This window comes from Pectinophora gossypiella, chromosome 27 (assembly GCF_024362695.1).
Source record: "Pectinophora gossypiella chromosome 27, ilPecGoss1.1, whole genome shotgun sequence".
Classification (NCBI taxonomy): Eukaryota; Metazoa; Arthropoda; class Insecta; order Lepidoptera; family Gelechiidae; genus Pectinophora; species Pectinophora gossypiella.
This window is the reverse complement of record NC_065430.1, coordinates 2,618,160-2,631,357: the sequence shown is the minus strand read 5'-3', so window position 1 is coordinate 2,631,357 and position 13,198 is coordinate 2,618,160. Positions and strand designations below refer to the sequence as shown.

At 41.1% G+C, this 13,198-nt stretch overlaps 1 protein-coding gene across 1 annotated transcript in view; it reads right to left on the bottom strand.

Annotated features, from left to right (window-relative positions):
- LOC126378942 (RNA-binding protein Musashi homolog Rbp6-like) overlaps positions 1-7,707 on the bottom strand; it is a 147,205-nt gene extending 139,498 nt beyond the window's left edge. The window contains exon 1 of the mRNA XM_050027488.1: positions 7,581-7,707. Within this exon, the coding sequence (XP_049883445.1) occupies positions 7,581-7,648 (68 nt within the window). The 5' untranslated portion in view covers positions 7,649-7,707. The remainder of the gene's footprint in view (positions 1-7,580) is intronic.
- Between the last annotated feature and the right edge of the window lie 5,491 nt (positions 7,708-13,198).

Here is a 13,198-nt window from a genome sequence, read left to right as displayed (position 1 = left end):
CTTTTCTAAGGACATCTCCAATTTGGTCAATGTAAGTCCTTCTAGGTCTTCCTCTGCCAGCCCTATCAACAACTTTCGCTTTATATACCGCTTTTGCAATTCTATTATCCTTCATCCGCTCTACGTGTCCAAACCTACCTAACATTCCCTTTTCAGTCTTGGTCACTATATCGTCTTTTACACCACTTTTAGATTTTCTATTTAACAAATTAAAAAAATAAAATAAATTAAAAAGTACTTAAGAGATGAAACTAAAACTACTTAATTTATTTATAAAAAATCTAAAAACAATGCTAATTAAAAAGAGCTATTATACTGTAGACGAATTTTTAAATGATAAGTTTTAATTTTAATACACACTTCCTCTCTTCCCTTCAACGTTGCTGTGCCCTACAGGGTCCATGTTTTAGTTCCTATGCCTATGTAACACCCCATTGTACTACATGGAATGCAATAAATAATTGAGAATTAAATTGAATTGAAATTACTTTCGGCCATTTCGTTTTATTTATATTCATAGATCTGGCAGACGATAAAAATATACTAGTAGGTACCTATTAGTAGTCATTAGCCGTCATTTATTGTATCATTTGCTGCGATTTGGTCTACTGGCTTCTGTCGGCTGCGGGTCGTGCGCTGGGTCAGAGGCCAAGGTCTTTTCATCAAGAGAATTACAATTTAACTAACACTGAAGATGCCACACGGATATTAATCTTTCTTAACGGCCTCTGTAGTCCAGTGGTTGAGCGTTGGACTCACGATCCTGAGGCTCCGGCTTCGAATCCCGGTGGGAACATATCACAAAAATCACTTTATGATCCCTAGTTTGGCTAGGACATTATAGGCTGATCACCTGATTGTCCGAAAGTAAGATGATCCGTGCTTGAAGGCACGTTAAGCCGTTGGTTGGTCCCGGTTGCGATTTACTGATGTAAGTGAGTAATCGTTACATAAGCCATGTCAGGGGCCTTTGGCGGCTGAATCATAACCCTGACACCAGGTTTGATGGGGTTGGTGATCCACCTGACAATCCACACGATAAGAAGAAGGTTAATCTTTCTTAACATAACATAACAATACAGGCGTATAGGCAGATGTGTATGGTACACACTCCTTACCAGGTGAGAGCCGTCAGCGCTCCCTATTAGTCCGGCCAAGTAGTTAATGCCATCTGCGGCAAATCTAATATCTCTATCGGGGGCAAAGCAAAAGAAAACTTTAAAAAATGTATGACATAACAGGTCTTCTATCGTATGGGTTGTGAGGTGGATTACCAACCCCATCAACCCTGTCAAGGTACTATTGAGCCGCCAAAGGCACACAGGTATAAGCTCGCGCCTATATCCCAATTGGGGTAGGTTGAAGTCAACTGGCGAAGGCATCTCGGACCATCCACGCCGTGAGCCCACACGTTTACAACAGGCTTCCGGAATCCATTAAAGAAGCTCCGAGCACGGCATCTTTCAAAGTCCAACTAAAACGATGGCTCGTTGAACAATCGTTCTATAGCTACGATGAATTTATAAATCTGAATTGATGGAATTATATATTGTTAGTAATTACGATAAATATAGATATTATTACTAATTTATTACCTACATAAACTGCCTACATACGTCCCACTGCTGGGCACAGGCTTCCCCTCAATCAACCGGAGGGGGTATGGAGCATACTCCACCACGCTGCTCCACTGCGGGTTGGTGGAGGTGTTTTTACGGCTAATAGCCGGGACCAACGGCTTAACGTGCCCTCCGAAGCACGGAATCATCTTACTTTTTCGGACAATCAGGTGATTCAAGCCTGAAAAGTCCTTACCAAACAAAGGACAGTCTCACAAAGTGATTTCGACAATGTCCCCATCGGGAATCGAACCCGGACCTCCAGAGAGCCCGGAGCTCCGGATCGTGAGCCTAACGCTCTAACCACTAGACCACGGAGGCTGTGACTATGAGTCGGTAAGGGAATTTATTACCTATTGGTTTCAATACTTATTAATTTATTTATTTTTATTGATATTATTTTTAAGACTATTGTCTAATGCATCCTGTATGACGTATAATGAATATTATGAATAAATGATTTGATTTGATTTGAGGTACATCCATCGTTAGATGAACTAAGTAAGTACCTAAGAATAAAATATGATTTTACTTATAATTAGTAAAGTCGTTCTCGAGGATGGCGTGATCCAGGTTAGCAGTAAATCTTCTACCATTATTTTAATCCCAAACTTCGCAAGAACTAAAATTTAAGCGAAAACTACCTTTATTCCAATAATTGCATTTGAATAATCGTTTAGGGTAAATGGTTCAGTAACAGAACACGCTCGAACCCATCACGCTTTACCGTTCAAATACAAATTCAAAAATATCTTTATTCAGTAGGTAACATAGTTACACTTTGAATCGTAAATTTTTACATAACGAACGTCTCATCCACCTAAAACTACTGCAGCTTCTCACAACCTGTATAGCCGGGGAAAAGAAGCTGCAAGAAAAACCTCGGCACAGGGCCCTAGACGTTCTTTAAAAAAATAAACATAAAATATTGTTACACAATTGAGTAAATTAGCTGCCTAATATCATTTCTCAGACAGTTAATCCCATGCATGCATATCTTCTAAATAATCACTTACTTTATACTTATAACTTTTCCTAACTCACGGACCGGTGACTACGAAAATCAATTTTGACTGTTGGTACCGAAAAGGTCATGTCGGAACAATTTTAGTAAGTACATTCAAAGACAAAAGGTGTGTTCAGGACAGGTGTGAAACGCTGTGTATTTACGATTGACCTTTCGAGACATTTTTCGTCGTTTTAAGATTTGATTTGGTTGTTAAATTTGTTTTGTTAAGTTGGTAGACAATTGGTAAAAGTTTTTAAGTGATGACTTTCACTGTTTACTGTCTTCTCTTTTATATACAAATTCATGCCCGTAATTCCTAACGGGCTGCGCTGCGCCTGGTCAATCGGTCTTCTTCTTCTTGACGGCCTCTTTGGTACATTGGTTAAGCGATGTGCTCACAAAATCGGGGACAATCGGGTGATCAAGGTCCTAACCAAAAAAGGGTTCACAAAGTGATTTATGATCCCCGGATTAGAACCTCGACCACTGGACGGTTGAGACCGTTTCTGGAGATCAGAAACTATCGAGTAATTTATTCACCGTTTCAATGTAAATTGTACGTACGTACAGTCATGAGCCCACATATATCATGTACCCACTTTAGAACCCTGTCGCACTAACATATTTGACATTTAATGAGACTTGCGGTTTATTTGTCAAAAAAGTTAATGTGACATGGTTTCAAAGAGTACATATTAGTACTCGTGATCGTACTATAGCATGCGTTTTAAACCTTTCTTGTTTATTCATAGATATGGTCGCCTCGGGTTAAAAACTGAAGTCCGACAAACTGTTATCCGACAAGTTTTTTCGGCAATATGAAAATCCGACACTTCTTTATTCCGACAATACATAATTACGACATGTCTTAATTTCAATACTACTCTATGTACGGTTCTAGGTGCACCGAACTTGAATATTATTATATAGGATTGTAGCACTGTTGTGGGTCCACTAATGCTTTACTTCAATATCACGCACTGGTTACTGATAATTCATCATCATCAGCCCATTAACGTCCCCACTGCTGGGGCACGGGCCTTCCCTATGGATGGATAGGGAGATCGGGCCTTAAACCATCACGCGGGCCCAGTGCGGATTGATAGTTATTAACAACTGCTAATGCAGCCGGGACCAACGGCTTAACGTGCCTTCCGAAGCACGGAGGAGCTCGAATTGAAAACTTTCTTTTTTGTGGTCACCCATCCTATGACCGGCCTTTGCGAAAGTTGCTTAACTTCAACAATCGCAGACCGACCGCGTTTACCGCTGCGCCACCGAGCTCCTCAACTACTGATAATTATTAATTTATTATTATATTGAGGAGCACAATTTCGTTGTTCTAAGAGTTGGTAGCAGAGAGAGAGAGAATTATTGCCATATTAAAATGATATAAAAAAGTAAATTTGTTGGGTTGCCAACACTCTACTCTGACAAAACGTTTTTTCGACATGACTTTACTAAGAAACGATGCGAATACGATAACATCCTACCTCTTCAGGGCATGTGGAGTAGCTCGAACGCCGATTCAAGCGCCCACACTACCACTTGCGCCGGCGACTTAAAAATATATAAGCTGCCGTTTGCAAGTAGCTTTACTATGTGTTACAGCGGATTTCGCTCATGTTTCCTATTTTCAGTGTAATAAATTTTAGTAGAACGTTGTCGTTGCGCAACCAGCAATATACTATTGATTTAATTTTATGCGCAATTGCTTTTATGCCTTCGATTTGACGGAGTTCGAGCTGAAATATAAAAGAAAACTTTAGAGTTCACATCGCTCGTAAGAACATCATCATCACCAGCCCATTATCGTCCCCACTGCTGGGGCACGGGCCTTCCCTATGGATGGATAGGGAGATCGGGCCTTAAACCATCACGCGGGCCCAGTGCGGATTGATGGTTATTAACGACTGCTAATGCCGGGACCAACGGCTTAACGTGCCTTCCGAAGCACGGAGGAGCTCGAGATGAAAACTTTTTTTTTGTGGTCACCCATCCTATGACCGGCCTTTACGAAAGTTACTTAACTTCAACAATAGCAGACCGAGCGCGTTCACCGCTGCGCCGCCGAATCTTGCGTAATGGAAAAACAATATTTCTCAGATCCAAATTAATATCTTTAATCTAGCACTGACAATCTAGACGTTTGGCATTTGCGCAGATGGATGCGGTGCGATTAATTATTTAATTAATTTGGATCATGCCCAACGCGTGTAATTACTAGCTCATTCTCATTGCTTCGCTCGTAATCGCCGCGCGGATCTTTAAAGATTGTGGCAGAAATCCCTGAACACAAAGGGCTTGTGTTGTCGTTACAACCTGCGCCACCTTGACTCTACAGGTAGGGCACTGTCGCGTTATTTTGCTCTCATACACATCGCGCCCCAGGGACAGGTCCCAGCTCCTTATAAACATAATTCGTCCGCTGTATCCCGCGTGTTGTGTTCACAGATACGGCAGGGTTGCGTAGTTGCCTGCTCACTGAAGCGAGGCCACCTCAATTTTCTTCGGCGACGAGGAATGTACGTCCAATTTTGAATGTAAATATGTTGAAGTCATACAATATTGTGATGGTCAGTGCGGTCATTTACTTACGAGTTACTCACGCTAAATGTTCACATATTTTCCTGTGCTAGGAACACATGTCGCGCTCGTATCTGTCCTAAATAACTTATTAGATGTGGTAGTTTACATAAATATGTGAATAGTTTAACTTCAACTATGATTTACTTGCGCAATTTTATGTGCATTATAAAATAGAGGAGGTAATTTAAGAATTTTGGGACATTTTACGACCTCCGGGCGGCTCCGTTCCATTTGTAATAAATTACTTTGTGTACATGTTGTGTTGTGTTTTGAATGTTAGTAACGTACCAGTGGTTTGGGACAAAAACTGCGCTGTCTGCGTTCTATATGAGAGAGCTTTTAAGTAGGACTGTTGTTTTGCTTTGTGCGGCTGATATTTGAGCCGCTGTATTTTTCTCTCTCATACAGTGTCCATTACATCTAGTGTCTCGGCCGTTTCTAGAACTGAAGAAGTCTAACTGGGTCATGCGGCCGCGGGGCTTCTAAGTCTTCTAAGTCATCTATATACGTATTATCATGAGCTGCTCCGTCCGACGAAAGAGATTTAATCGCAAGGCTGCGCCGCTGGATTACCGCAGGGTTACGTATTACACCGAAATAAATTTAATCACTCGGAGCGCTGAGTTTCTCAGTTCTCATCTGAATTATGTATTTATGAAACATGTCAGTCGGAGGCCGCTTTTGATTGATTCCGTTGCGTAACGCGATCGGGCTGCATGTTTGCGAGTCGTTCTATATTTATTTTATGTCAATCAGTTTTATTGCGTTTATTGGAATCCAGGCGATGCGATGTCTATTCGGAATACTACAGTATTCCAATTTTAAAACGAAAAGCATTTTTTTTGTGCCCAAAGAGATCAAAGTGATTTTGAATAAAGACTCATTTCTCTCTGGCGACTAAAAGAGACAATTAAACCCAATTTTATGCTTCGACGTACTAGTTTCTTCAATTCAAGCAGGTTGCCGTCATATCTGTGCTGTGGAAACCGATTGGTTCTAGGCGAAACTAGAATATTTCTCTACGGTGTACTTAGTGAGAATATTTTGCTTCGAAAAACCGCAAAATGATGATGAAAATTGATCTGTAGAGACGAGAACGAACAAATCAATAGCGTTTGTTTCAACGCTTTGTTTGCAGTAGCGCAGTTGTCAACATGTTTTACGTGGAACTAAATATCCATACATTTCTGATTTGTATTTCTTTCGTAAAGTAAAATTTTCTCTTCGTTGCATTGCAACAGTAGCTTAGTCCTCAGCTCTGCTGATATCAGTGAAAAATAACAAAAACATAGGTACTCGAGTTTGTAATCAAGCCGTTGCCATATCAATCGTGTACACGCCGACATAACAACACGCGAGAAGACGCAGGTAACCGGGATGTTTACGAGTGTTACTTTTAATTATAAAATTAAACACCGTGAAATGCATTCGTACTTCATTTCGCCGAATGAAACAGAATGATACAATGTTATAGGCAGTCGTCACTCGTATAGGCGGATCGGGACTCTCCAGAACTAATAAAATTTTGCAATCTACAGATGTCTGTTTTGGCAGAATCGATTATTCCAATTTGAAAATGATATTTTGCTTAGGATCATAATACCCATACATTAGTCTTGATGTTATGAGGGGACGCATTCTTTCGATAAAAGCTCGCTAAAATTTCACCCCATTTCACCCCCCACAGTCATTGTTATCTCCGAAGTCAGTAAATTAACTTAGGAATCGTTGAAAGAGCTTTGTTACGATACTATTTCGCGATTACTCGGCCTTAGGGCCAGCTCGTGACAACAATTTGCAACGTACAACCATATTACCACCATCGGGCCTGCACTCTTTGTTTATGTGCGGATCAAATATGTCGTTTCCATGAAACTCGTGTATTTGAGACGTGCCGAGAACGGAGAGCGGTGCAACAGGAAACGCGGCGTGTTTACACCGACGACTGGCGACGACGCAGCGACGCTTCCACGAATCCTTTGATCGTGTAGACGATCCGATCTGTACTGATCGGAATCCGCTATGTATAGCTCAATTTGATCGGGCGCCCACCGGACAACAAGTACAAACCGACATTGAACAACAACTCCGCAATTGAAACACTAGCAGAAAATGCGTAATCAACGCTCGAGACGGGTGAGTGGATTCTGAATGGATTTCGACGGTAGACGCTGCGTACCTAGAGGACTATTGGAGCACTGTAAATCACTTTGGAGCAAAAAACCGAGTGATGTCGTATTGACGTTTCGTCGGGCACTCGAGCGTTACCCGCTGTCGCTCGCGGCTGAACCGAGGAGTATCACTTGAACAGGCTTCAGCACTGGTCGATACACAACACTGCGGCCGCAGGCCCGCTGCCTCACCTGATTCTGACGGGCGGCGGGATGTTGAAGGCCGGGAACAATTTCGCGTTGGGACTCTCGAACAGCATCGCGACTGTGTTTTCACCGCGCGTTCATCGTGCACCCGTGCGTCTCGAGCGGCTGCCGGCCGAACACTGAGCGCCGGCTCGCCCCGCTGCCGCAGCGCCCCGCGCCCCGTGACGTCACCGCGCCAGTTCCGCGGGGCGCCACGCGCTGTCAACTGACCTCGCGCGTCCCGCTCTCTCCCGCGGCGGCAGAGAGGGACGGCGCGACGCTGGTGCCGATACATGTCGCCCGAGCAGCCCCTTTGTATAGGGCTTCGCTCGCGGCCGCATAATCCAGCGCTCGGTACGCAGTCCGCGTTACTCATGTTTGTAGAGCTTTGCAATCTACAGTCTAAGTAGGAATTAAAGACACCAGGGTCGTTATAATGGTTCCGCGTTTCAGTACATTCAATATTTATTGCGGAATTCGTCCCATTTACCGTAAAACACGATTAGAAAACGTAATATTTCAAAACAGCAAGAGGTATTTCATTATGTACAAGAAAGACCCGAAAGCAAAGAGTTTATAAATTATATATTAAGTTGTTATATAATATTAACGGGTCGCCACCGGCGCCGGCATCCGGCGGAGGTGTTGGCCACAACAGGTGCGTTTACCCCACCTAACCCCCGAAATCAAATTACCTGCCTACTTCAAAGTTGACCTCGCTAATGTTGAAGGCAGTTTATTAAAATATACGTACTTATTAATTTTTATTAAATAATTGGGTAGTTTCATAGATATAAATATAATATTATAAACTACTATTAAGTACTAGATACTGTTTTACGTTTCACGCTTCTGTAAAGTCGTAAAATGTAAATAAATTAATAATAAATAAAATATACAGGGTGTTAGTGACATCGTAACGAAAACTTTGAGGGGTGATTGAGGCCATGATTCTGAGATGATATCAAGTGGAATTTTCCGTCGCAAAAGTATGGAAATAAAATAAAAAAAAAAAAAACACAAAAATTCTCAGGAATATTCAGACTGAAAATTCCACTTGATATCAACTCAGAATCATGGTCTGAACCATCCCCCTCAGTATTCGTTACGGTGTCACTAACACCCATACCTACTTGTATGGCTACCGTATGTACTTGTGTGGGGTGTAATTGACATCGTAACAAATACTGAGGGGGATGATTCAGCTGATTATTCTGAGTTAATATCAAATGGAATTTTTTCATCGCAAAAGTATAGAATTGAAAATAATTAAAAAAAAATCATGAATTTTGCGACGAAAAATTCCACTTGATATTAACTCAAAATCATGGCCTGAATCATCCCCCTGAGTATTCGTTACGATGTCACTAACACCTGTATAAATTATAAAATTCTGATTACCTACTAAATAAAGACAGATGTAAACGTATCAAAAAACGTTTTCCTTTTCTATTTAACACATATACATAAACTTACGCCCGTAATCTCTAATGGGGTGGGCAGAGCCACAAGTAATCAATGACAACTAACTACTATCTCTATCTATCTATCTATGTTTCTATTTAACTTATTTGTAAATTTTAATAATGAAAAATTTTATAGTAAGTGCGACATTTTATCATGTTTTTCTATGACGTCACAATTCAATTCAATTCAATTCTCAATTATTTACCTATTGCATTCCGTGTAGTGCAATGTTAACAGGTGCTTTTTCATACAAATTCCATAGAAATTCCAGCAGACACCTCCTAATTTTATTTTAAGTTATACCTGTCATTTTCTTATCTGGCGGAAAAGGAAAGGGACGGATGATCACAGCTCTTAATTTTAGGAAGAATCAGTAAATTAATAAATAACCCGGGCGAATCAAAAAGGTTTGACTTGCTGTATACTTAATTCTGTCGGGTTATTGGCCGATGTAAATTGTTTTGGATTTCTGCTTAAAATTTACATTATATATAAATATAAATTTTATGCCTGTCGATTACCCGTCCCTTTCTTTTTCAACGGATGAGAAAATGACAGGTATAACTTAAAATAAAATTAATAGATGGCGTCTGCAGGAATTGGCACCATTGCCCAGGTATATTTTTTATTAAGTAGGTACCTATGTATGTATGTGAGGAGCTCGGTGGCGCAGCGGTAAACGCGCTCGGTCTGCGATAGTTGAAGTAAAGCAACTTTCGCAAAGGCCGGTCATAGGATGGGTGACCACAAAAAAAATATTTCATCTCGAGCTCCTCCGTGCTTCGGAAGGCACGTTAAGGCCGTTGGTCCCGGCTGCATTAGCAGTCGTTAATAACCATCAATCCGCACTGGGTCCGCGTGATGGTTTAAGGCCCGATCTCCCTATCCATCCATGGGGAAGGGCCCGTGCCCCAGCAGTGGGGACGTTAATGGGGCTGATGATGATGAGGTACGTAAGTACTTAGAGTACCTATTATTTAGTGTATTTTTTTATTAACTAATCGTTTATAAAAAAAAATAACTAAATATTTAGTGAGGTGGATGACCAACCCCATCAACCCTGGTGTCAGGGTTATTATTCAGCCGCCATAGGCCCCTGACTTGACTCAAGTAACGACTACTAACTTACATCAGTAAGTAGTAACCGGGACCAACGGCTTAACGTGCCTTCCGAAGCACGGATCATCTTAGTTCTGGACAATCAGAACAAACGTGAACGTGGAGTTTTTATTATCTAATTAATGAATAATAAATACGGAAATATTACGCTATAGGTAGCGTGCATGCCTATAGGTACGTAACCTAACTTGGTGTTGTGGTTTAGCTCCGGGCTCGGTTGCCATTCCCTGCTTGGCCGATTAATAGGTACCTATCTAATATTGCTTATAATCTAATATCGCAACGCGAGCGCCGTGCTAAGGTCGCAGTTTGCGTAAGCGGCGGCGCTTGCGCACTTCATTTACTTATTTCACTTACCTTTTTGTCGGTTCCGCGTTGTAGCGACAGTGACCGGTGCGATTCTTACTTACCCGATTACTCTAAGCCATAGAGGAGGCCAATCAGCCCGCGACAACAAACACATCAGGATCCTTACCGACCCCGGCCGCGTGGTGACGATTTCCCTCATTCAATGCTTATAGCTAGCGACAAGCTAAGGTCGATTAATTCTTTCAAATTACATAACATACATAAACTGCCTATATACGTCCACTGCTGGGCACAGGCCTCCCCTCAAATCAACCGGAGGGGGGTATGGGAGCATACTCCACCACGCTGCTCCACTGCGGGTTGGTGGAGGAGTTTTTACGGCTAATAGCCGGGACCAACGGCTTAACGTGCCTTCCGAAGCACGGAATCATCTTACTTTTTCGGACAATCAGGTGATTCAAGCCTGAAAAGCCTTACCAAACAAAGGACAGTCTCACAAAGTGATTTCGACAATGTCCCCATCGGGAATCGAACCCGGACCTTCAGATTCTTGAGCCTAACGCTCTAACCACTAGACCACGCGGAGAGGCTTGTTTCAAATATAATGCTCCTAAACGACGCCCTGAGCAGAAGTTCGCGCCCAAATGGACCATCAGGCTTGTTGGTTAAATTCTGTACCGAGTGAGAGCCCTCAGCGCTCCACATTTGTCCGGCCAAATATATTTAAGTAACTCACGTCAAAGAGAAACTGCAATACGGGACCATCGCCTTATAGTCTCTTGCGTAGCACGGATCATGTTACTATCTGACAATCAGGTGATCGCCTGTTGGGTTTGTCATGGAGGGACGTGGAAAAACTTGGATGGTTACGAAAAAAGTGTTACAAGATTTAAAGTATTGTTTTGACAAAAGAAGAGAAATATATATTATGTTATAAAATTATAGAAGGTGAGTTTTATAATAAATAAATGTCCTAACCAAACTAGGGACCACAAAGTAATTTTTGTAACCGGGATTTTAACCCGGGCCCTGCGAATCATGAGCCCAATGCTCAAACCACTGTACTCAAAAAATAAGGTAAAAGTGACAAACCTAAACAGTGAGGCGAATCGGGCCTTGATAGGCGATTTTTCCTTTTTATCGGTTAATCGGTGAAAGCGACTCGGTGTTGTCAATTGTCACCGCCCAGCACGACTGTCATAAACACGGCTAGATAGGTACCTATATTGGTGAACATAACATCACGCCTATATCCCCATCTGGGTAGACAGAGGTGTAACAACGTCGCCTGTAAAGTGAAAACCACGTAGGTACCACTTAGTGATGTGAACGAAATTATATTTTTATACATCCGCGAATGCGAATACAAATACTTATATGTACGTTTTTTTTCTGATGACGTTTATACATATAGTGGTTTGATTTTAACAGTTAATTTTAATGGTAACATCGTCTTCAATGGGCTAGCAATGGCGGCTTGTCATAGGATTGAGCATAGTCTTCTTATTCCATGGCACGAACACCACGCGACAAAACATAAGTATTTTGGTTTCATTTACCTCATATCGATCATTTTCCTAATATTAATTAATTTTATTATTGAATGAATGAATAATAATTTATTTCGGATTTGAAATCCATAGATGTTAGTAAGTACAAAATAGCTTAAACCTAATGTTAGTAACAGGTACATAAAACAAACAAAAGCAACAAAAATAAAATATGATAATTTATCAGACCCGATTTACCGGCGGACACCATATCCCGGGCTTGACTGGTATAATATGGAGGTCCGTCCAGTATGCCCATATTGGGCAATCAGGTCTGTCACACAACACCTTCAGGACTATACTGGGGCTCCCGCGCACACGCCGCATTATTGAGGCAACTCTCTTCCGCACAATAGTATGAATGAATGAATGAAATATTTATTTCAGATATTTATCCATATTTTGTTAGTAATAGAAGATTATATCTAAGTTAGTAAAATTTATAATTTTCATTGGATGTCACATGCATGTACATCCAGTGAGTGAGGATGGGACTGTCCATCCTTTGTGAGACCAGCTTCAGGAGACTGTTGCATGAAAGCCATCTGGTGTGTGCCTCGGCAAACATGCCTGATGCGCTACAGAATCTCGGTAAACCCAGTAGAATCCTGAATGCATTGTGGTACACAAACATTTATATAGCATTGAGGAGCTCGGTGAAATGGTTTACAAATTATACTTACACCTATTTTTTGACATTCATATTTTCTTGATTAAAAGTATTAAAACTCAAAAAATAAGTTACTTAAAATAGAAAAAAGAAAATATTTTTCGTTAGTTTTTAGATGTGTTTTTATTTAGTAATTAGAACTAAAAAAGAAACTATTTTATAAACTACATAATTACAACATACATACATAGGTACATAAACTCACCCTATTTCCCACCGGGGTAAGCAGAGACTATAGAATTCCTATGCTTCAATCCTGTCACACTTCTCTTGCTTCCTCCACATTCATCAATCGCTTCATACACGCACGCCGGTTCAGAGTAGATCGTACTAAATCTTTTCCATGGACATCTCCATTTTGGGAGTTAATTATAATTTCGTAATTTATCTTGAACCTAGTACAGACATGAGTAATATCATGTACCCACTTTAGAACCCTGTCGCACTATCACATCTGACATTTAATGAGACTTACGGTTTAATTTGTCAAAGAAGTTAATGTGACATGG